The sequence below is a fragment of the Triturus cristatus genome, chromosome 1_1 (genome assembly GCF_964204655.1).
Source record: "Triturus cristatus chromosome 1_1, aTriCri1.1, whole genome shotgun sequence".
NCBI classification, from domain to species: domain Eukaryota; kingdom Metazoa; phylum Chordata; class Amphibia; order Caudata; family Salamandridae; genus Triturus; species Triturus cristatus.
Window position 1 is genome coordinate 67,612,723 of NC_140579.1, and position 25,577 is coordinate 67,638,299.

Genomic DNA, 25,577 nt, shown 5'->3' on the forward strand with positions numbered 1-25,577 from the left:
GGCATGTAAAGAGTTGTTCATTTGAAAGCGTCTTTCAGATTGATGTTTGGGAGGCTTGCTAAGGTGCAGGTACTTATCCTCCCCCCCCCCCCCGCCCATTAGGAGAGTCGCAGAGCAGATAGGAGCAGAGGAGCAGACGAAAGTTGGCAGGAATGCAGTTCACTTCGGCTTTGGAGGAGATAAGGTGCGAGCTAGAGACAGCCGAGAAGTCTCTGCTTGTTATGTTTGGCGAGGGGCCATTTGGTGTCCGCAGAGATTTGTGAAGGGGGGCAGCACCTGTGAGGGGTGCAGTGAGAGAAGTGAGAGAAGGAGACTGCCCCAGCCCTTCTTGCTATGTATAGAAAAAGAAAGATTTTACCAAGAATTCAGAGGCTAAAGCGCTGGTAGTATTCTTAGACAATTCCCCAGAGCTGGAGGACAGCTATGCAGACAGAAATTAAAATATTGTATTTTTAGAAATGCAAAACGGAAGAAGTGTACTTTTGAAAAATGTTTTTTGCAAGAAGAGTGATGCTTGTTTCTTTTTCAGATTCGCCCAGTTCTCCGCGTGTGAGTGGGACTCCCTTCTCCCGTGTGAGTGGGGCCTAACTCTCCCCCCCCCCCTCTCTCCGCCCCTCCCCCCCAAGCCTGGAGTGATCGCCAGATTGGACGGTGGTGGCTGATGCCTGTAGCTGACCAGAATGGATGGGGTCCTCCCTTGCCAAGGAGATAAAGATGCAGATATATACCGGAGAGCATGATGGAGTGCTTCTTTCCAAGCAGAGGGATCAGCAGCGTGTGGAACGGTTTCCCTCACGTGAGGTCGAATTTACATGCATGACGGCTGTGTGTCTTTCACACAGGGTAACTCCTTATATAAAAGTGAAGAAGAGGGAACTACAGGATGTGCTTTGCCAGAACTGTTTTATCAACGTGAAGTTCAGATGCGATGGGAGACGGCTGTGTGTTTTTTCACACAGAAGGACTGTTTTTGTTTTTATGAATGAAGACCTATAGAGACGCTTTTCTGCGATCGGCGTAGATATTTTCTGAGTTAGTGAACACTAATAACCTGTAGCTGTTGCTACAATATATGAGTTTGGCAGTAGAGTTTCCAGTTTAACCATTAGAGGCATTAGGAGCATTCAAAAGCTTGATTCATTTATTTTGTGTATTCATTTAAACATGTATCCAGATTAGGCCTGGGCGGCAAATTCCGTTCCGTTCGCGGAATTTGCAGAATTTGGGTAATTTCGCGTTCCGCGGAAAACGCGAAATTGCCCAAAAATCTGCGTTCCGCGACTTCGCGAAATTTTTTGCTTGTTCGCGTTCTCAATATGCGTGTTCGCGAGATATTTCACCCCGAGCACGCAAACAGCGATCGCGAACAGGAAAAAAGTATCGCGAACAAGCAATTCCGCGTGTTCGCGGAATTTCTGCGTGTTCGCGGAGATTTTTTACCGTTTCGCGGAGATTTGCGTAACGCGATTCCGCGAATTCCGCCCACCCCTAATCCAGATATCTATGAGCTATTTCTAGATGCACCTTAGTTATTGCTTTTACATGTATTTAGAGAATGCAGACTTTATTTGCTCTAAAGTGATTATCATATACTTTTGATGAGTTTTTCAGTTTTGCAATGGAGCATTTCGATCATAGTTGCTTTTTAGTCATGATTTGTTTTGAATTATGTATTTTTGTGTAGCCACTTCAACACATGAGTTGCTGTTTCAACATGTGCTTTTTAGTAGTTGTGACTTTTAATTTAGAAATGTGGTTTTAAATGGTTTTGCTTTCAATTGAGATATGCAGTGCTTTAATGATAGTTTTGTTTTTCAGTTATGTAATACAGTTGCTATTTGCTAGATTTTGTTTTTGACATATGTGAATGGTGATGATCAAGGGTCATGGGGTGCAATGTAGTGAATCAGTCCCTTTTGTGGTCTGACACCCTATGATGACCCTCAACCACCACCATTCTGTACTGACTTAAGTGTGTTCTGTCTTTTAGTGGAATAGTCTTTCCAAGAATAGAAGGTATAGGATGTTGAGGTGCAGTGCTGTGGGTGGTGGTGCACACATGTGCTGAATGTTGTATACTGAGGGATTAAGTGTATAATGTTATTTGGGTTAGGTGAATTATGACTTTGACCTATTGGCTTTGACGTGGTCTAATGTCATTCTGCCTTCTGACTTTACCTTGCTTCAAACTTTTCTGTGTGCACAGTGGTGCTTGTAAGTTGTGTGGATGAGAATTATAGGTGCTCCTTTGACATGGTCTCATGTCATCTTGCTTTTCAATTCCATCCTGCTCTGGGCCTTTGTGTGCATGGCTTAACTAACTCTGAAGCCATTTTCTGTCTCCTGCACGAAGCGCATTTTACTGACTAGAGGGAACTGGTTCTTATCAGAGGAATGTACATGGTTTGATTTTTAGTCATAACAGGGGCCTGATCAACCCTTGCTCTGACCTTGAAGCAAGCTGGTACTGGCTCTCATGAGAACTAGGGGGCGTGGCTTGCTAGAAGCTTCGCTGTGTTTTGAATGTGTATTAAAAAGTGGAGTCTACACTGGCTCGGTGGAAGTTCATCCGTGGAGCAGACGTGCTGTCATGGAAAAGTGGTGTCACCTCTGAGCTTTCGCCCGGTTTAAGCAATGGACTCCCCTTGAACAAAGTGGGGTGAAATGATGGAGCAGTAGGTGAGGTGTCTCTGCTACTAACTGTCTCTTGATTCTTTACTGATTATTTCCTTCCCTTCTTATTTTCTGATTCTTATATCCATATATATGTATATTTCTAAATATATATTTGCCTTGATTGGGTTTCAATCATACTATTGATATGTTAGAGTCTGCTATGTTAGGTGCATTTGGCTTACTGGGTGGTGCTATTTACAAATAAATACATCCCAGATATACCAATTCGTCTTTTCCTTGTAGCAGGAGGTGTGGACTCTTCTTGGCCAAGTATTCTGTTGTAGAAGGATGGGTGAATTCCCTTCTAGCAGGTAATTGTGTTATAGGAAGTTGGCGCTACTCCTCACAAGTGATGCGCAAATTTTTGTTTTCTTTCCTTGCCTTTGGGGGAGTGTTGAAAGTTTGCCCACCTTAGGAATTGCTGTGTATATGTTATATTCCATAAGTTTGGAACTGATATTCTCTCCCTGGGAAAGTGACGGTACATTCCTTGGTCCAGGGGAGATCTAAGGTTTGTCATTACACATGGTCATTATAAACTACTTCAACTTAGACTGTTTCAGAACTGGCTGTGAAACCAGAGAATGATGTTCCCTGTTGCCCTCAAAGGGATGTTCCCTGTGGCCCTCGAACGGATGTTCCCTGTCGCCCTCGAAGGGATGCTCCCTGTCGCCCTCGAAGGGATGCTCCCTGTCGTCCCTGAAGGGATGCTCCCTGTCCCCCTCGGGGGGGATGCTCCCTGTCACCCTCGGTGGGATGTTCTGCATGCTCTCTGTCAATCTCCGAGTGATGCTCTCTGTCACCCTCGGAGGGATGCTCTCTGTCACCCTCAGAGGGATGCTCTCTGTCACCCTCATCTAGTGCCATTTACATGGAGTGATTTCTCATGAAGCTTCTGGGTTGTAAACTAATCAACCTATCAGAGCAGAGCATCACTGTCAAAAGTGACAGCGTATGACCACAATGAGGAGGTTTAAACCTCTAATCCCACCCTGAGCCAAATTGGTGAGGAATTTGGTTGCCGTTCACGGTTTCATGATAATCCAGTTATAAATCAAATTTCTGTTGCTGGCGGGCAGCAATTTGCAGACATTCATGTCACATACTCTGTAATATGACCAAGGGTTACATGTGATATAAATTGTCACTCTTCAAACTAAAGCGTTTCGGGCTCAATCTCAATCTTTATCTGGGGCGGAAAAAAACAGTGAGCTTGTCATTCCCTATTCCAAATGCCTAGTTATATAGCTGTTCACCCAAACAAAAGATCGGTGCACGCAAACGTAAGTGGCCATCTGTCTCAGGAAAAAAGTAACTACTTTAGAACAGAAATATTTTCAAACTTCTTAGAAAAGGAGGAATTTTTTTTTTTTCAATTCTCTAAGATGCTGGGTCAACTTTTTTCACAATTTTCTCTTTCATTTCCATGTTAATTACTGTAACTGGAATTGCCTGGTGTTTTGCATTAACAACGATCTCTACAGCCTCCTCATGTCAACTGATGCCACACCCAGCCATCCGCTCACCACATGGAAACTGCGCACCACAGCCATCATGAATAACCCTGGACGTAGTTCGCATAGTAGCGCTACGCGTAGCTACGCGAAGTGCACTTCGCACTACGCGAGATCCGCGTATCACTATGCGAACTGCGTAGTGCGCTGTTCGCCATGATTGCACAGTGCCGGATGCTTGTCCGCACTGTGCAATCATTGAAAACGGCATCTTGCACAGTGCGAGCTGTCGTTTTCTGCTGCTCTAATAGATTTTTACTCGAGCGGCAGCTTTCTCAACGCGGACTGGTAGTTTCTCATTGCGAGCGGTCGCGACCACTCGCAATGAGAAACCTGACCTCCCCGCATTGAGAATCTCGCTGGGAGGTTTATTTTCCACGCTCGCGATCGGCAACTTGATGTTGCTGATCGCGAACGAGGAAAAAGTCTCGCCGGGATGTCATTTTGTTCACTCGCAGTCGCCCATATTGGTGATGAGGACCGCAGGGCGAGCAAAAAATGCCAACTACGCTACGCGATTTTGCACTGTACTACATGCAATCAAGCGCGAAGTAGCACAAACTACGCAAACTTTGCGAGCGTAGCGTAGTTGTCTGCTTAGGGTTAATCATGAACTCCATCCACTCTGGAGCACCCACGGACCCCTGCCCCCACCACCTCTAGTCTCAACACATTCATCAACAGAGCCACCTTTACTGATCAATGGAAACATGCAGAGGTCAGACTGCTCCTCAAGATACCCTCGGCCAACCCCAGCTAACTCAAGAACTACCGCCCCGTCTCTCTGTTCCCCTTCCCAGCCAAAGTCTGTGACAAGGGGATCAATCACCAACTCACGAGCACCTGGAGAGCAACAATCTGCTGGACACCTCCCAAACTGGCTTCCACGCCAACCACAGAACCAAGACTACCCTGACCACCGATGACAGTAGGTCTCTCCTCAACCGTGAAGAGACAACGGGCGTGATCCCTCTCAGCAGCGTTCAACACCGTATCTCACCACACCCTCATCAAAAGACTCCGACACATCCGGATCCAGGGAGACGCCCTCAAATGGATCACATCCTTCCTTACAGGACGAACCCAAAAGATTTGCCAACCACCCTCCGCTTCGGAACGCCAGAGCATAATCTGCAGCGTCCTTCAAGGCTGCTCAAGTCAGCCCCACCCTGATCAACACGTACATGACGCCTTTGGTCGACATCGTCAGAACCCACGGCCTCAACATCATATCCTACACAGACGAGGCCCAGCTCATCCTCTCGCTCACAGAAAACCCTTCCACCACCAGGACCAACTTCCACAACTGCATGACGAGCCTCACCGACTGGATGAAGAGCTACTGCCTGAAGCTCATCATGGATAAGACGGAAGTGTTGATTTTCTGAGAATAACACCTCTCGGTGGAACGACACCCGATGGCCCTCCTAACTCAGACGCACACCCACACTGAGAGACCGCACACGCAACCTAAGCATCATCCTGGACAGCAAACACACCATGAAATGCCAGATCAATGCAGTCTCCTCCGTCTGATTCCTCACCCTCCACATGCTCCAAAAGTTCTTCAGATGGCTCCCCATCAACACCAGGTAAGCTGTCACTCAAGTTCTAGTCACCAGCTGGCTGGACTACGGCAGCGCGTTCTACGCAGGACTCATCATCCAACTACTGAAGAGACTCCAGACGATACAGAACTCACCTGCCAGACTCATCCTGGACCTTCCTGGGAGGAACCACACCCCACAACTCAGGAACCTCCACTGACTCTCCATCCAGAAAAGATGCCAATTCAAGATGTTGACCGACGCCTATAAGGCCGTCCACAACCAAGGGCCAGCATACATCAACGTACGATTGAACCTCCACCAACCCTCCAGACACCTGCCCTTCACCTCCGTCGCTCACACTCTCCCCATCCGCCGAAGCAACAGTGGAGAATGTTCCTTCTCCTACCTCACAGCAAAGTCCTGGAACGACCTCCCCCTGCACCTCCGAACATCATCCTCTCTCCCTGATTTCAGAAAAGGAATCGAGGCCTGGCTTTTCATCTGATCCCAGCAAGAGCCCAGTGCCTGGATACCCTCACGGGTGATTAGCCGTGCTCTACAAATCCAAGTTTATTGATTGATTGATATCTCACCTTCAGGAGTTCCCACGCTGGGGCCTCACACTTCTTTTCCATTGCTGTTATCAGGGCGTTGAGAGAGGTGATCTGATTGGACCGTTTGGTGATATTTGCATTTTCTACCATGGTGATTTTCTTCTCCATCTCCTCCAGTTTTTCACAAAGTGTTTGCTCGTGTTCTTTCAGGAATTGCCGAAGTTTTTCAAACCCAGATTCAATTTTATTCTTCTCAGTTCTTAACTTGTCCTGTCAGAAGCAAAGACACAAAAGCTGGTTAGATATTAAAAAGCTTCCTAAAAGCTGCCCCTAGAGTGGGAGTTATGGGGGAAGGGTGGAGGGATTGAAATCTATTAAAAAAAATCAGAACACTAGCTTGCTTCTCCCAATTTCTGAACTGCAGCCTCTTACTACCTTCACTTTTACTGTCTTACATCCTTCTCCCACTCCTGCCCTCCCCCTGTCCTCAGACACTTCAAGAACTGTGGGGAGGTCAGAATTTGAGAGGCTGCAGAGAAGTTAGATCCATGAATAAAGTATAAGGAAGCGAACCCACCGCAGGCAGAGACAGTCAAAGACCCAGAGGCAGGCTGAGTGGAGACTGGCTGAAGTCAAGTGTGAGTGGATATGACTGGCACAATAGAATGCAAATGGGGGGGGGGGCAGGAAGTTTGAGCCCTTGGGATGAAAGAGAGGATGCAGGTGGTGTGCAGGCTGCCCATGTCCTGCCAGGACTCTGGAAATGTTCGCTCAGAAGGAGACGCAGAGGGTGTGTCCTACTAAGGCTCTCATACAGAGTGAGGGGGAATCACTGGTGTGGGTTTTTCCCGTTCAGAATCATTAAAATTCAGAATCATTAAAAAATGATGCGTATTCTGTTATTGAATGGAGAACTACCAGATATATCAATGTTACTGCACTAGATTCTGTCAGTAATTCAGCAATTCCTATAGAAGATGGGTGAGGAGTTTGGTTAGAAATCTGTTCTTACCTTAAGATAAGAGACTGTGTGTTATCAGGTGAGGTATGTCACACTGTAGCTTAGAGCAGGAGCCTGTGTTATCAGGTGAAGTATGTCACACTGTAGCTTAAGGCAGGATTGTGTGTGCTATCAGGTGAGGTCTGTCACACCGTGGCTTAGAGCAGGAGCCTGTGTGTTATCAGGTGATATATGTCACACTGTGACCTAGAGCAGGAACCTGTGTGTTATCAGGTGAGGTTTGTCACACTGTACCTTACAGCAGGAGCCTGTGTGTTATCAGGTGAGGTCTGTCACACTGTACCTTACAGCAGGAGCCTGTGTGTTATCAGGTGAGGTCTGTCACACTGTACCTTACAGCAGGAGCCTGTGTGTTTTCAATTGAGGTATGTCACACTGTAGCTTGCAGCAGGAGCCTGTGTGTTTTCAATTGAGGTATGTCACACTGTAGCTTAGAGCAGGAGCCTGTGTGTTTTCAATTGAGGTGTGTCACACTGTAGCTTGCAGCAGGAACCAGTGTGTTATCAGGTGAGGTACGTCACACTGTAGCTTAGAGCGGGAGCCTGTGTGTTGTCAGGTGAGGTATGTCACACTGTAGCTAGGAGCCTGTGTGTTATCAGGTGAAGTATGTCACACTGCAGCCTAGAGCAGGAGCCTGTGTGTTATCCGGTGAGGTATGTCACATTGCAGCTTCGGAGGCTGTGTGTTATCAGGTGAGGTGTGTCATTCTGTGGCTTAGAGCAGGAGCCTGCGTGTTATCAGGTGAGGTATGTCACACTGTTGATAGGAACATGTGTGTTATCAGGTGAGGTACGTCACACTGTGGCTTAGAGCAGTAGCCTGTGTGTTATCAGTTGAGCTACGTCACACTGTAGCTTAGAGCAGGAGCCTGTGTGTTATCAGGTGAGGTACGTCACACTGTAGCTTGCAGCAGGAACCAGTGTGTTATCAGGTCAGGTATGTCAGACTGTAGCTTAGAGCGGGAGCCTGTGTGTTATTAGGTGGGGTATGACACGTCACACTGTGCTTAGAGCAGGAGCCTGTGTGTTATCAGGTGAGGTTTGTCACACTGTAGCTTGCAGCAGGAACCAGTGTGTTATCAGGTCAGGTATGTCAGACTGTAGCTTAGAGCGGGAGCCTGTGTGTTATTAGGTGGGGTATGACACGTCACACTGTGCTTAGAGCAGGAGCCTGTGTGTTATCAGGTGAGGTTTGTCACAGTGTAGCTTAGAGCAGGAACCTGTGTGTTATTAGGTGAGGTACGTCACTCTGTAGCTTACAGCAGGAGCCTGTGTGTTGTCAGGTGAGGTATGTCACACTGTGGCTTAGAGCAGGAGCCTGTGTGTTATCAGGTGAGGTTTGTCACTCTGTGGCTTAGAGCAGGAGCCTGTGTGTTATCAGGTGAGGTGTGTCACACCGTAGCTTAAGGCAGGATTGTGTGTGCTATCAGGTGAGGTCTGTCACACCGTGGCTTAGAGCAGGAGCCTGTGTGTTATCAGGTGAAGTATGTCACACCGTAGCTTAGAGCTGGAGCCTGTGTGTTATCAGGTGAGGTTTGTCACACTGTGGCTTAGAGCAGGAGCCTGTGTGTTATCAGGTGAGGTATGTCACACTGTGGCTTAGAGCAGGAGCCTGTGTGTTGTCAGGTGAGGTATGTCACACTGTGGCTTAGAGCAGGAGCCTGTGTGTTATTAGTGAGGTATGTCACACTGTGGCTTAGAGCAGGAGCCTGTGTGTTGTCAGGTGAGGTATGTCACACTGTGGCTTAGAGCAGGAGCCTGTGTGTTATTAGTGAGGTATGTCACACTGTGGCTTAGAGCAGGAGCCTGTGTGTTGTCAGGTGAGGTATGTCACACTGTTTCTAGGAGCCTGTGTGTTATCAGGTGAGGGTTGTCACACTGTGGCTTAGAGCAGGAGCCTGTGTGTTATCAGGTGAGGTTTGTCACTCTGTAGCTTAGAGCAGGAGCCTGTGTGTTATCAGGTGAGGTATGTCACTCCTGTGGTGTGTCACTAGTATACAGGTAGACAGTTGTGCTCCTGTGCTGTGTCACTAGTTTACAGTAAGAGGGTTGTGCTCCTGTGATGTGTCACTAGTATACAGGTAGAGGGTTCTGCTCCTGTGTTGGGCACTAGTATACAGGTAGTGCCAATTAAGTCATCTTAATGAATTTGCTGAAGAAACACGGATCAGTCATAGTCTCTAAGGAAACAACACGTTTGCAATAATTGTTTTAGAGATATTTAAAGGTGTGAACCATGACAAATCTAATATGCAGCATATTTTGCTAAGTTTTTAATATCATTGGCATATATGTTGCATACAGAATTGTAATAATGAAAGTTTATGTTATTAAATTGAGAAACGTATACCTCATCACTACCATGATTAATTAAGGTTCTGTGAGTTTGATACAATGCAGGAACCTTTAGCCCGCTCAAGATGAAGGAAAGGTCTTTTGTGACATCAGCGGGGGGGGGGGGGGGGGGCATATCAATTATATGCGTCTCTGTTGATTTAAAGGAATCCCCTCTCATAGTCAATTTTTAATTCAGAGTCCTCTTCCTTGTTGTAGTGACCTATAAGGCTCTTCGTCAGGACAGGGTTCCCAGCTTCAGGACCTGTTCACAGTCTGCATCCTAGAGAGTGACTGGACACATAATGTCCTGCAATAGGGTAAGGGGCGACTGCCAATGACAACCATAGTTCTCTGTCAAGTTGTGAACACGGTGTTTCTATCCTCTGTGGACCTCTGTAGCAGCCTTCATCAGGACAGGGAGTTGGGGGATCTGTTGGCGATGTGAAAATTCTACCATCTGGGTCCCAGAGCGTGATTGGGTAATTAATGTCCTGCACCAGGGAAAGCCACAGAAGGTAGTCAGTGATCTGTACGGTAGGGTATGTTAGGACGGGAATGTCTTCAGAATGATAAACAGGGGTGTATGCCCGCAGTGAGTGCCTGACTGTATGTGAAACTGGTATCCTGACCTTGCCTGGCCGTGTAATCCGCTACTATAACCTGTGCAGAATCCTAGGCCTATCCTTGATAAAGTGAGGTTCAGACCCTGTTTGCTGATGTGGAGGGGCGCGGCAAGCGTGCACTCATGACCGAGATGACACTACTTCCCTTGTCCTGAGTTAGCCACCTAATGTGGTGGTGGCAGCGTACCACGTTTTGTGGATCATTAGTTATGACCCGACCTCTTTCCTGTGTCCGATGAGAGTGCAGTCTATTGTACTGCTTTGGTGTGAGCCCCAGACCCATGTGCTAACCTTCCGTGTGCCTGTCCAGTGCACGTGTGTACAGTGGATGTGCAGCACATGTAAGGTAATAGGAATCTGTGTATAGTGAGAGTCCGAGTAGTGGGTCCAGTGGCATCCATTTTGTATCCCTCTGGCACAAGATGGAGGATGGATATAGCTTTCCAAGACATGGAAGTGCATTGACTGCATTCCTGTGGCTTGAGGGTGGAGATCCAGACACTAAAGTGAGTGAGGATGGAGACAGGGCTACCCTTGGGATTGAAGTTTAAGTCCTTACTAGCAAAGCGCTGCTGATTAGTTCTTCCTGTGCACTGCCTTTGAGTAGATGGTAATAGTGGCGGGTGGGACAGCAGCTTTTGTTGTTAGGACGGGAATTATTTTAGCAGGACCTGCTCTTTTGTCCCTCATTACTGCTTCAGGAAGGCTGGTGACAGCGAGGTGCAGAGATCTCACACTTCATTGTGCCTCTGTTTAGGATACTCCTGCTTGACGCCAGCATCTTTGCTGCCCCCTGAGAGTGTCATCACCTTGCACAAAGACAGTGTCTTAGAGATAGCTTGAATATTACATTTGAAAAAGAATCAACTAAAACCAGTTCCAAAGCCTGAGAGCGGATCTGCTTCCCCCATCTCCAAAATGAGTACAATAAAGTAGGACTCAAATCCCCCGCTTTCGAGATCATCTTGACCAAGGATGGGAGTGCTTTGTACAGTACCCGGATCGCTGTGTGACATGGGCTGGTGTCTGCACAACAGACTGTCTCCCAGAGCTGAGGGAAAAGCACCTGAAGTCTGCATCACATTGAGGAAGAGCTAAGGACCTGCCTAGTACCCAGGAGCCTGCATCACTTTCAGGAAGAGCTGAGGACCTGCCGGGCACCTAGGAGCCTGCATCACTTTCAGGAAGAGCTGAGGACCTGCCTAGCACCCAGGAGCCTGCATCACTTTCAGGAAGAGCTGAGGACCTGCTGGGCACCTAGGAGCCTGCATCACTTTCAGGAAGAGCTGAGGACCTGCCTAGCACCTAGGAGCCGGCATCACTTTCAGGAAGAGCTGAGGACCTGCCTAGCACCTAGGAGCCTGCATCACTTTCAGGAAGCGCTGAGGATATGTCTAGCATCTAGGAGCCTGCATCACTTTCAGGAAGCGCTAAGGACCTGCCTAGCACCTAGGAGCCTGCATCACTTTCAGGAAGAGCTGAGGACCTGCCTAGCACCTAGGAGCCTGCATCACTTTCAGGAAGAGCTGAGGACCTGCCGAGCACCTAGGAGCCTGCATCACTTTCAGGAAGGACTGAGGACCTGCCTAGCACCTAGGAGCCTGCATCACTTTCAGGAAGAGCTGAGGACCTGCCTAGCACCTAGGAGCCTGCATCACTTTCAGGAAGCGCTGAGGATCTGTCTAGCACCTAGGAGCCTGCATCACTTTCAGGAAGCGCTGAGGATCTGTCTAGCACCTAGGAGCCTGCATCACTTTTAGGAAGAGCTGAGGACCTGCCTGGCACCTAGGAGCCTGCATCACTTTCAGGAAGAGCTGAGGACCTGCCGAGCACCTAGGAGCCTGCATCACTTTCAGGAAGGACTGAGGACCTGCCTAGCACCTAGGAGCCTGCATCACTTTCAGGAAGGACTGAGGACCTGCCTAGCACCTAGGAGCCTGCATCACTTTCAGGAAGGACTGAGGACCTGCCTAGCACCTAGGGGCCTGCATCACTTTCAGGAAGGACTGAGGACCTGCCTAGCACCCCGGAGCCTGCATCACTTTCAGGAAGAGCTGAGGATCTGTCTAGCACCTAGGAGCCTGCATCACTTTCAGGAAGAGCTGAGGACCTACCTAGCACCTAGGAGCCTGCCGGTGAGAGAGGGAAGGAGAGTGTCACGTGCTGAAAGAGTACTGCCTGTCGAGGAGAGAAGCCCAGCATATCCTCGGCATGAGAAACACCCAGAGAAAGTGACTGCCGGTCGGAGACAGGACAAGAGTTATATGTGTTGTGTGGGATCTCCCGGAGCAGCGCCGAATCGTTCAAGTGAGAATCACCATTGGGTGGTACGATGCCCTGATAAGTGCCTGCTGCTGCCTGATATCAAACCTGCCTAAAAAGAACCACCAGCAACCTTGATGGAAAAAACTGATCCGGCCTGGGAAGCCGCAACTGCCAATCATGACCATCCGCTGAAGACTAGACCCTGAGGCTGCAACTACTATGAGCGAGTATCTGTGTGCAACTGGCTAGGAGGCCACAACGGTCAAAGACGAGTGTCGCCATGCAGGCCTAATGAGGCTTCCCTACAGATCCGCGTAGCTGACTCCGCTGTTACAGGTATAGCAGGGCAGAGAAATCTGCAGTCTGAGAATTATAGTTTTTGCCTGTGTGAACTCATTGAGGCAAAAGCCATTGAACTGATTTATGCAGCAGCCAGTGGGGTGACCCAGAGTAAACTGAGTCCGTGCTTGAATAAAGCCTATGCCCATATGACATCAACCAATCAAACAGGATTTATAGAACGCAGCTAATCACCTACAAGGGTATCTGGGCGCTCAGAACATACAGGAGACCACAGACATTAAAAATTCTACAGAGGGCGAAGGGCACCAGAGAGGATGCTGTGCTTTTTGGGGGATTGTACATTGCAACCCTGCAACTGTATTTTTATTAAACTGTGTGGTGTTTCCCTTTATTTGGGCTTAAAGGACTTTATTTCTTAAGAACAGGGCTGGACATAACATTATTGTGTCTGTTGGTTGACTGTTGAGTTCTGAATGCCTGCCCCGCCCTCCACCTCCGTGAGAAGCCTTTGACTGCTCGACCTCGCTATCCTGGGAGTCAAGGGCAGAGAGGGATGTCCCTGACCCAGTGTCGAGCCATAGTCGGACAGACTTCAGGACACCAGAGGCAAATGACCTCAGTAGTACACATTCACAGATGAATATCTCCAGACTGTGTATACACAAACCCAGCAGATTCACTCTCACATAGGCACACCCATACATACACATATTCACACAGAGATGCATATGTAATCTCACTGATGTAAAACTCCAGACCTATGCACACACAAGCTCACAGATGCACACACATACAGACTGATATATAACTCCAGACCTATGCACACACAAGCTCACAGATGCACACACATACAGACTGATGTATAACTCCAGACCTATGCACACACAAGCTCACAGATGCACACACATACAGACTGATGTATAACTCCAGACCTGTGCACACACAAGCTCACAGACGCACACCATACAGACTGATGTATAACTCCAGACCTGTGCGCACACAAGCTCAGAGAAGCACACACATACAGACTGATGTATTACTCCAGACCTATGCACACACAAGCTCACAGACGCACACACATACAGACTGATGTATAACTCCAGACCTGTGCACACACAAGCTCACAGACTCACACCATATAGACTGATGTATAACTCCAGACCTGTGCGCACACACAAGCTCACAGACGCACACACATACAGACTGATGTATAACTCCAGACCTATGAACACACAAGCTCACAGACGCACAAACGTACAGACTGATGTGTAACTCCAGACCTATACACACACAAGCTCACAGACGCACACACATACAGGCTGATGTATAACTTTAGACCTGTGCACACACAAGCTCACAGACGCACACCATACAGACTGATGTATAACTCCACACCAATGCACACACAAGCTCACAGACGCACAAACGTACAGACTGATGTGTAACTCCAGACCTATGCACACACAAGCTCACAGACGCACACACATACAGGCTGATGTATAACTCCAGACCTATGCACACACAAGCTCACAGACGCACACACACAGAGATGCCATGTTTTTGCCCACTCACAAATACCACCAGAATATGCGATAAGCAAACCCCTAGACAGGCATTCACATATGCAAGTACAAACCCACATCCAATAAATCCAGACTGAACCATACAGAACCCTCAAACACACATGTACAGATATGAGCACATGCATCTGGATTCTCTATGGCTCAAAATACATACCTGCATACGAAGACACACAGAAACATTCGTTCCTGCCCTCAAAAACACACAAACACAGAGATGAATAGACATGCATGCACTCCCATGAATAACTCCAGGGCCATCCATACGTGAATACATATTTAAACACGTACACCTAAGCATGAATAAGCACGCACATATACGCGTGCGCGCACAAACACACACACTGGTATATACTCACAGCCAGCTAATGCGATATCTGTGCACACATACACTAAACACACACCAGTATGTAAGTACTACCTTAAGGTCAGAAGAGTAATTCTTGTTTTTATTTATTTTTGGACAAGCCCTTGGCTGATTTCAGCCCCAATATCCAAGCACAGTGACCCCGGTCAGTATATTTATTTGGAGGGGACCATGACCCAGTCTGTAGGGCGACTCATCAGCCTCTGTGTGTCCACACTAACACACGGCACAGACACAGACAGACACACAGAGACACAGCACTCACTGCAGCCTCTCACCCTCATGGTTTTATATTGTTCCTCTTCCTTGAGTCTCGACTCCAGAATATATTCCTCCTCTTTCTTCAGAAGCTGCCGCCACTCTTGAAGTTTTACCTGCAGGGATGAGAATGCAAGAAATAAGTGTATATTTGTAGAGTGTGGTCTTACTCACAAAAAAGAGTCACTACAGTATCTGCCACACGTGCCCAGACTGTATATACCAGCCATACATTAATAGTGTAAGTACCAGCCACACATATGCAGATTGTAAGTACTAGTCGCACATATCAGGGTTGTGAGCACCAGCGCCAGTGTCACAGACAAGGACACAGACAACGGCGTCACTTCTTTGGTCCTGTTCTTGCCTAGAAAGACACTGTGCTCAATTTAAGCCTAACTGCATGGAAAGATTTAGACTTGGAACTATTTAAAAAAACAATTTTTGTCCTAGAGACATTATGACATATTTTAGAACAACACACAAACAAGTGAATAACCATGTATGCAGCCCATATACCAAGAATAAACAGGAAGCATTTTTGGTTAAAAGAATGGAAAAAGGTACATTATATGTGAATTTCTGAATTGATGTTCATTAATGCATACTGTGCAGTGATACAACCTAGTTTCAACATTCAGCCTGGTTCACACCCTCCTTCACGCACATCCTGGGCGTCCTCATCCCTATAATTAGATGCTTCCACACATAGATCACACACTCAAACCAGGACGAGGGAGGCTTGAAGTCATACACGGGGAATTCTGACCCTCACTGTTAGTAATTCTACAAGACCCACCTCTTTCAACCTTCCCTCCTGCTATTGACCTCTATCAATCTCCAAAACAGCATCCTCAGTATACACTAACGGCCTCCATTCAACGCAGCCACCGCACATTCTTCGAAGACTTCCACCTCCAACACAAGATACATGAAGGAAGCCTTCTACACACTACTAAAGACACTGGAAATGAAACAACTCATCAATAGCCCAACACAAAGTCAACACACCAGGCCTCATTCTATCAGCATCTCCTAATACCTGCGGCTAGACACCTATAGCCCTTGACTGGACAGACCACCTTTCTATCCTCAACTGGCCAGACCACCTTTCCATCCTCAACTGGACAGACCACCTTTCTATCCTCAACTGGCCAGACCACCTTTCCATCCTCAACTGGACCGACCACCTCTCCATCCTCAACTGGACTGACCACCTTTCCATCCTCAACTGGATAGACCACCTTTCCATCCTCAACTGGACAGACCACCTTTCCATCCTCAACTGGACTGACCACCTTTCCATCCTCAACTGGATAGACCACCTTTCCATCCTCAACTGGACAGACCACCTTTCCATCCTCAACTGGATAGACCTCCTTTCCATCCTCAACTGGACCGACCACATCTCCGTCCTCAACTGGACCGACCACCTCTCCGTCCTCAACTGGACCGACCTCCTTTGCATCCTTAACTGGACCAATGCATATACTACACCTGAGTATCAAGGACAATCGAAAAGAAGAATAGTTACCTTCCACTACATCAGACTTCCTTCTGTAATACATTCAACGACCTGCCAGACACTTCAGACCACCACAGATGTCAGAGCGTAACGAAAACAAACGTGCCATACGAAGACAGGAGAAGCCAAACACCCTACTAAAAACACTAGCTATAACTGCAGGTCCTTCATCATAGCAGCTAAATTCTTTTACTACCAAACCACCATCAGTGAGGCAACCATCAGAAGCAATGCCCTCTTCAAGGCTGTCAAGCATTGAACCAATCCTCTCTCAGAACCCACAGTCCCTGCATCAGTCGACAAATGCAATGCCATCAAACAAATCAGATCAACATTATCACCACCTCCACTCTCGCTCCGCTTCCAACCATCCCCCATTGCCACGCCACCCAATGGATCTTCTTCAATCCAGTCTCACGCATGGATCGCCCCAATATCCTAAACTCTAGTCTAAGAAACCTCCGATGAAGACGAGACCCTTCCTTCATCCATCATCAAATTGCTTCAAGGAGAGGCCCTTAAGCCCTTCTACCACATTGTCAACATCTCCCTCAGCCATAGGACACTTTCAAGCACTGTTAAGAGACGTCAGATCTTTCCACTGCCAAAGAAACCAGCCCAGGGCCCAGCGGACTTCACAAACTTCTGGCCCATTAAGCACCTTCCATTTATAGGGAAGATCAACATGAAAGCAGTTGCCATACTCTACATCGGCACTTGTGCACGGCTAATATTCTACAGGACGACCAATCTGTCTTCAGATCATGCTGCAGCCCTGACACAGCCACACTCCAAGCAGATGACAACACCCCCCTCCTCAACAACAAGAAAAACTCCTGACATCATGGTCCTGCTCCTGGACCTCTCTGCAGCCTTCGACACAGACGACCATCCAGCTTTGATCGACACCCTGAAAAACCAAGTGGGATTTTCAGACGCGGTCTTGAAATGGTTCACATCCAACCTCACCAGCTGGCACCAGTTCATGCAAATAGGTTCTGCAAGATCACAGAAAATCCCCGTCTCCCGCAAAGCACCTCAGAGCTCCATCCTTTCTCTCTTCATCTTTAACCTCTACATGGGATCTCTGGGATCCATCCTTACAGACGGCAGCATCAAGACCCATCAGTATTCAGATGATACTCAACGCTACATAAAATATCCTCACCAAACCACATCCTCAAATAGCTCAAAACAGCCCCAGATTTAAGCATGGGTCTCCAACTTAAACCTACCAGGGTTTACCCCCACCCTCGGCACAATCCCCTCATTCAAGCAACACATTGCAAAGAAGAGTATGGAAGGTGGATTTCAATGTTCTCTCTTAAAGAAAGTGAAATTGTTTCTCCTGGAAGATAACTTCAGAACGTACTTACAAGTCCTTTCCCATAGGAAGGCCCTGTTCAACGGTCGCCCCAACACCACCCTAGCACCCCTGAACGGTAGCACATAGGAAGCGGCGCAGCTCATCGAGGGCTTGAAGAAATCATATCACCCCCACATTAAAAGACCTACAGTGGCTGCTCCGTCCAGCCCAGACCATCTTCAGATCCTTTGCATCACTTATAAAGACGTCAATAACAAGACCCCCAGTTTACCCGGCAAACAAACTGGCCACGTCCCGGAGACACCCAAGACCAAGAGCATGGATAACACCAGAATGGAGACAGAACAACGCAAGAAGGAAAAAACAGACAGCAATCCTTCTGCATTCATGCTCCCAGGATCCGCACAGCATCAGGGCTCGGAATAAAACAGAAAGTCCCCATTTTACATATACCACACATTTGTCATACAATCTCAATAATCCTCACCCTGTGACATGTGCATTTTTCATATGTCAAAAGGAAAGTGACCATCTACTACCATGTAGTAGGTGAGAGGAGTTGCCTAACGGCTAGGGCGGTCGACCTCGAATCTGGGGAACTGGGTTTAAATCTCGGCAAAGACGCTGAACATCCCTTGATTCTGGGCAAATCACTTAATCTTCCTGTGCCTAACAGAAAATGAATGTGTCCTCATGTAATGCAACGGGTGCTAAGTAAAGCGCTCTGCTACCCCATTCGGGTCAAGTTCGTGCTATATAAAACTCTGTAAAATAAAAAATAAATAAACCCATACTTCAATGCCATGTCAAAATTAATATGAGCGTCTACATCTCACAGCCATTGGCAATCATTGATAAACATTTTCTAAAATGGAATTCAAATGTATATTCCTCATACACAGGTAATCTTGCGTGTCTTGTGCTAATTTCACCTCCAGCAACCAAATTTCTCCTTAAATTATTCGACTTTTTAGATGGCCGGACTCAAATAATCACCATGGGTCCATTTAAATCTCATCTGGTTCCATCCCCAAAGGAGTACCGCGGGGCTCATCATGCTGCAGCCCCTGGTAGGCCTCTGAGGTACCTATGCCCTAGGTACATAGTATACCATATACCAGGGGCTTGTAAGGCACTCCAGAATCCAATTAGATGTGTACCTAATGTACATGGAACCCATTTTAGAGAGGAAGCAGCTAGGCTGTGGTCCTGGTTAGCAGGTCCAAAGCCAGACTAAGGTAAAAAAAACAGTGAAACACCAGCAAAAAGTGGGGGTACCCATGTGAAGCAGATCCTACTCTCCTACAGTGACTTTGGGCAGTCTTCTCTAGGGGATCCACAGAGTCCACTATGATCCCTGAATACCCACAGACATATCTTGTGCTCTTCTGCATCCTCTTCTATGAGGCTCATAGTGCTCCACCTCTGATCCCTAAAAGCAGACATACATACCTTGTATTCACCTGTGAGACTCGGAGGATGTCTTTACTTGTGAATCCTGACCTGGGCACACTTCTCTATTGGATCCACAGGGTGAATTGTGATCTCTCAACACCCGAAAACATACTTTGTATCCTCTTAAAGACTTAAAAAGTGACCTCACTCGTGGTACCTGAACACCAACACACCTACCTTGTTCTCCTCTGCAGGTCTTTCCTCTGGGTCACTTAATGAGTGTCTTTACTTGTAAGTCCTGAACACCTACATACACTCCTTTCACAAACTTCTCTTTGGGGCCCACTGGCACATTATGACCAATAAACAATCACAGACATACCAAGAGCTCTTAGTAGCCTCCTCTATTGACTCTCTGGTGACTTTTGATTCCCTGAACATCCACAGACATTCCCTGTTCTCTTCAGCAGTCTCCTAAATTGCACACACATGTAGGGTGACTAGATGACGCCATGCCACAGGCACTCAAACTTTCCATTTCTGAACTTTTGATTTAACATATTAGTGCATTCTGGGAGTTGTGGTCTTGGTTCATTTTACTGAATCCTATTGCTTCAACACACCAGATAAAAAATATATATAAAAGTAAAGTCCAAGAATAGAAAAACGGCGTTCCAGTGACACAGCCATCTGGTCACCCTATACAATGGGTGACTTTTGACCTCTGAACACTAACACACAGTTTGGGCTCTCTGGCTGCCCCTTGGTGTGGCTCACCAAGTGACTTTGTGTTCCCTGAATATTCACAGACATACCTTGTGCTCTACACTTGTCGTTCCTAAACACCCACACGCACCTTGTGCTTGTTTGCAGGTTTTTCGGTTGGGGCTAGGTGTGCCTTTGTGATCCCCGAATGCCCACAGACGTACCTTGTCCTCTTTTCCAGCCTCTTCTTTGAGGCTTGAACAACCTGTGATTTCCTAAAATCCAACTTAGATATCTTGTGTTCCTTTGAATGACTCATTGCATGTCTTCATTAGTGAGCTCTGAGCACCCACTCACATAACTTGTGCTCTTGGACAACTATCTTTATGGTACTCACAGGGCGCCTTTGATCACTGAAGACCCAGAGACATTGTAACTTCTGAAAGCCTCGAGGAGTGTATTCACTAGTGAATCCTGAGCACACACATACCCTAAGCTCTTCTGCAGCGACTCTATGAGGTACACAGGGTGACTTGTGACATGTAAGTACGTGCACACATACCTCGTGCTTTCTGGCTGCCTCCTTCATGGGGCTCACAGAGTGACTTTGTGATCCCCGAATATCCGCATACATGCCCTGTGATCTTCAATTGTAGTTCCAGAGCACACACACACACACCTTATAATCGGTAAGCAGGTTCCTCAATGGGGATCATAGTGTGAAATTGTGATACCTGAATGCCTATAGACATACCTTGTACTCCTCTGCAGCCTTCTCTAGAGGACTTGCTGAGTGTGTTTTATGCTCCTTGGACTCCCGGCAGACCACACATATCATCCTTTGATCCTCGGCACAGAACAGCCTCAGTTTCTCGTGATGTTTCTCACACAGAGTCTCCTCCGGGGGCCTCACGGGGGGCAGCTGAAGCTGTTTTGCAATTTCCACCATGTTCCCCAGTTGCCTGTTGGGTCGGAGGTTTTTCCCAGAAGATATTTCCCTGCACTGTGGACAGGGGAAGTTTCCATCCCTTCCCTCCCAGCTCTGAGTGATGCAGGAGCGGCAGAAGTTGTGTCCACACTCGATGGACACAGGATCCTTAAAATATTCCAAACAGATGGAACAAGTGGCCTCTTCCCGGAGCTTCCCGAGCTGAGCTGCTGCCGCCATGATGCAGGAATGCAGGAAGTAAACTTAAGTTTCATTTCTCTCTCTGTGTGTGAAGTGGGCGTGTCTGTGCTTCTGCCACTCTCTGTCTGCGCTGGGACTTCCGGGGTCATGTTACAGTCACAGAGCAGGAGGGAACTGCCACTTGGTTTTGTTCTCACTTTCTGCAGGTCTCAGGAGCTGCACTTAAAAACGATGTTCTGTAAAATCCTTTGTATTTTTTAAATATGTTGATTGTAATCATTGTTTAAGAATTGTACATATTTAAAAATATTTTTTAGGCAATTTCTTTCTGCTTTTGCAATTTTACCTTAAGGTTTTAAAGCCTGCAAAGTACCTGCTTTTGCTTCATGTTTTTTAATCTATTTCAGCCATGCATACAAATACTAGTCAGGGTCAGGCCAGTAAATAACCGTCCAGATCAGATCGCAACTCCACCTGTACTTGGTACATGTTCACTTGTTGATACCTTTACATCTGAAGTTTTGTGTTTAAGGGAAGATTGTAGCCACTGCCTGTGATTAACAGTTCTGTGTGTGAGGGAAGATTGCACTGCTGCTGCTTGTGCTGTACTCTTCAGTGTGTGGGGTAGCTTGCACTGCTTGTGCTGCACTTCTTCTGTGTGTGAGGGAAGCTTGCACTGCTGTTGCTTGTGGTGCACCTCTTCTGTGTGTGAGGGAAACCGGCACTGCTGTTTCTTGTGCTGCACTTCTGTGTGCGAGGGACGCTTCCACTGCTGTTGTTTGTGCTGCATCTCTTCTGTGTGAAGGAAGCTTGCACTGCTGGTGTCTGTGTCGCACCTCTTTCGTGTGTGAGGGACGCTTGTACTACTGTTGTTTGTATTGTACTTTTGTATGTGAGGTAAGCTCCCAGTGCTGTTGTTTTTGTTGCTTCTCTCCTGTGTGAAGGAAGCTTGCACTGCTGTAGCTTGTGGTGCACCTCTTCTGTGTGAGAGAAACTTGCACTGCTGTTGTCTGTGCTGAAGCTCTTCTGTGTGCAGGAAGCCTCCACAATTGTTGCATGTGATGCACCTCTTCTGTGGGTGAGGGAAGCTTGCACTGCTGTTGTCTGTGCTGCACCTCTCCTGTGTGAAGGAAGCTTGCACTGCAGTTGTCTGTGCTGCACCTCTTCTTTGTGAGGGAAGCTTGCACTGCTGTTGTCTGTGCTGCACCTCTTCTGTGTGTGCAGGAAGCCTCCACTGTTGTTGCTTGTGATGCACCTCTTCTGCATGTGAGGGAAGCTTGCACTGCTGTTGTCTGTGCTGCACCTCTTCTGTGTGTGCAGGAAGCCTCCACTGTTGTTGCTTGTGATGCACCTCTTCTGTGTGTGAGGGAAGCTTGCACTGCTATTTTCTGTGCTGCACCTCTTCTGTGTGTGCAGTAATCCTCCAGTGTTGTTGCTTACTGATGCACCTCTTCTGTGTGTGAGGGAAGATTGCACTGCGGTTGTCTGTGCTGCACCTCTTCTTTGTGAGGGAAGCTTGCACTGCTGTTGTCTGTGCTGCACCTCTTCTGTGTGTGCAGGAAGCCTCCACTGTTGTTGTTTGTGATGCACCTCTTCTGCGTGTGAGGGGAGCTTGCACTGCTGTTGTCTGTGCTGCACCTCTTCTGTGTGTGCAGGAAGCCTCCACTGTTGTTGCTTGTGATGAACCTCTTCTGTGTGTGAGGGAAGCTTGCACTGCTATTTTATGTGCTGCACCTCTTCTGTGTGTGCAGTAAGCCTCCACTGTTGTTGCTTACAGATGCACATCTTCTGTGTGTGAGTGAAGCTTGCACTGCTGTTGTCTGTGCTGCACCTCTTCTGTATGAAGGAAGCTTGCACTGCTGTTGTCTGTGATGCACCTCTTCTGTGTGAGGGAAGCTTGCACTACTGGTATCTGTGCTGCACCTCTTTTGTGTGAGGGAAGCTTGCACTGTTTTTGCTTGTGATGCACCTCTTTTGTGTGTGATGGAAGCTTGCACTGCTGTTGTCTGTGCTGCACCTCTTCTGTGTGTGAGGGAAGCTTGCACTGCTGTTGTCTGTGATGCACGTCTTCTGTATGAGGGAAGCTTGCACTGCTGGTGTCTGTGCTGCACCTCTTTTGTGTGAGGTAGACTTGTACTGCTGGCGTCTGTGTTCTCTCTTCTGTGGGAGGGAAGCTTGCACTGCTGTTGTCTGTGCTTAACCTCTTCTGTGTGAAGGAAGCTTGCACTACTGGTATCTTTGTTGCACCTCTTCTGTATGAGGGAAGCTTGCATTGTTTTTGCTTGTGATGCACCTCTTTTGTGTGTGATGCAAGCTTGCACTGCTGTTGTCTGTGCTGCACCTCTTCTGTGTGTGAGGGAAGCTTGCACTGCTGTTTTCTGTGATGCACGTCTTCTGTATGAGGGAAGCTTGCACTGCTGGTGTCTGTGCTGCACCTCTTTTGTGTGAGGTAGACTTGTACTGCTGGAGTCTGTGTTCTCTCTTCTGTATGAGGGAAGCTTGCACTGTTTTTGCTTGTGATGCACCTCTTTTGTGTGTGATGGAAGCTTGCACTGCTGTTGTCTGTGCTGCACCTCTTCTGTGTGTGAAGGAAGCTTGCACTGCTGTTGTCTGTGATGCACGTCTTCTGTATGAGGGAAGCTTGCACTGCTGGTGTCTGTGCTGCACCTCTGTTGTGTGAGGTAGACTTGTACTGCTGGCATCTGTGTTCTCTCTTCTGTGGGAGGGAAGCTTGGACTGCTGTTATATTGTCTGTATGCACCTCAGTTGCCTGTAGTGCACCTGTGAAGAGGAAGCATGAACTCCTACTGCCTGTAATTAACCAGTTCTGTGTATGAGGGAAACTTGAATCGTCGTTGTGTGTGACTTGTGTACCTTTTATGAATGTAAAGATGTTCTGAGTCGACATTTTCATATTTTGGATCTTTTTTCTCCTATCAAGGCTACCTCTTTCTCAAATTCAAGCCAGGGGCTGATTTTATATGCCTTGTGTTTTAAAATATGCCTCTTCCCAGCTGTGGCATGTATGACTGTGTCCTGATTGTGACTGTTCCATACATAAGGGAAGTCTGCATTACTGCTATATCCATCATGTGTGCGAAGTAAGCTTGTTCTACCTGTAATATCTACCACTGTGCTTGTTCCATGTGTGAGCACTGCTGCACCCATTCTGTGTGTGAAGGAAGCTTCTTCTGCCTGTACCTGTTTGATTCTGCAATGTGCAATGTGTGTGAGAACCTCTGCTGCTACTGCGCTAAACTTTTATCTGAGGGAGAATCTTGCACTCTGATGGCATGTGCTCTGCTCAGATTGTATATACAAGAAGATTACACTGTGGCTGCTTGCGCTGTACTCTGTGTGAATAAGAAGCTTGCACTGTGGCTGCTTCTGCTGAACTCTGTGTGAATAAGAAGCTTGCACTGTGGGTGCCGGTGCTGTACTCTGTGTATGAATGAGCAGCTTGACTGTGACTGCTTGTGCTGTACTCTGTGTGAATAGGAATCTTGCACTGTGGCTGTTTGTGCTGTACTCTGTGTGACGAAGAGCTTGCACTGTGGGAGCTGGTGCTGCATTCAGTGTGTGAGTGAGAAGCTTGACTGTGGCTGCTTGTGCTGTACTCTGTGTGAATAAGAAGCTAGCACCGTGACTGCCTGTGCTGTACTCTGTGTGACTAAGAAGCTTGCACTGTGGGTGCTGGTGCTGCATTCTGTGTGTGAGTGAGAAGCTAGCACCGTGACTGCCTGTGCTGTACTCTGTGTGACTAAGAAGCTTGCACTGTGGGTGCTGGTGCTGCATTCTGTATGTGAGTGAGAAGCTTGACTGTGGCTGCTTGTGCTGTACTCTGTGTGAGTGAGAAGCTTGACTGTGGCTGCTTGTGCTGTACTCTGTGTGAATAAGAAGCTTGCACTGTGGGTGCCGGTGCTGTACTCTGTGTGACTAAGAAGCTTGCACTGTGGGTGCTGGTGCTGCATTCTGTGTGTGAGTGAGAAGCTAGCACCATGACTGCCTGTGCTGTACTCTGTGTGACTAAGAAGCTTGCACTGTGGGTGCTGGTGCTGCATTCTGTGTGTGAGTTAGAAGCTAGCACCGTGGCTGCCTGTGCTGTACTCTGTGTGACTAAGAAGCTTGCACTGTGGGTGCTGGTGCTGCATTCTGTGTGTGAGTGAGAAGCTAGCCCCATGACTGCCTGTGCTGTACTCGGTGTGAATAAGAAGCTAGCACCATGACTGCCTGTGCTGTACTCTGTGTGAATAAGAAGCTTGCACTGTGGGTGCTGGTGCTGCATTCAGTGTGTGAGTGAGAAGCTTGACTGTGGCTGCTTGTGCTGTACTCTGTGTGAATAAGAAGCTAGCACCGTGACTGCCTGTGCTGTACTCTGTGTGACTAATAAGCTTGCACTGTTGGTGCTGGTGCTGTATTCAGTGTGTGAGTGAGAAGCTTGCACTGTGG

General features: G+C 47.6%; 1 protein-coding gene across 1 annotated transcript in view; it reads right to left on the reverse strand.

The window, feature by feature from the left end:
- Positions 1-21,189, reverse strand: part of LOC146869433 (E3 ubiquitin-protein ligase TRIM39-like) — a 106,695-nt gene extending 85,506 nt beyond the window's left edge. Inside the window, exons 1-3 of the mRNA XM_085599833.1 lie at positions 20,754-21,189; positions 15,068-15,163; positions 6,334-6,564 (exon numbers count right to left, since the gene is read on the reverse strand). Coding sequence (XP_085455959.1) covers positions 6,334-6,564; positions 15,068-15,163; positions 20,754-21,167 — 741 coding nt within the window. The 5' untranslated portion in view covers positions 21,168-21,189. The remainder of the gene's footprint in view (positions 1-6,333; positions 6,565-15,067; positions 15,164-20,753) is intronic.
- Positions 21,190-25,577: the final 4,388 nt, after the last annotated feature.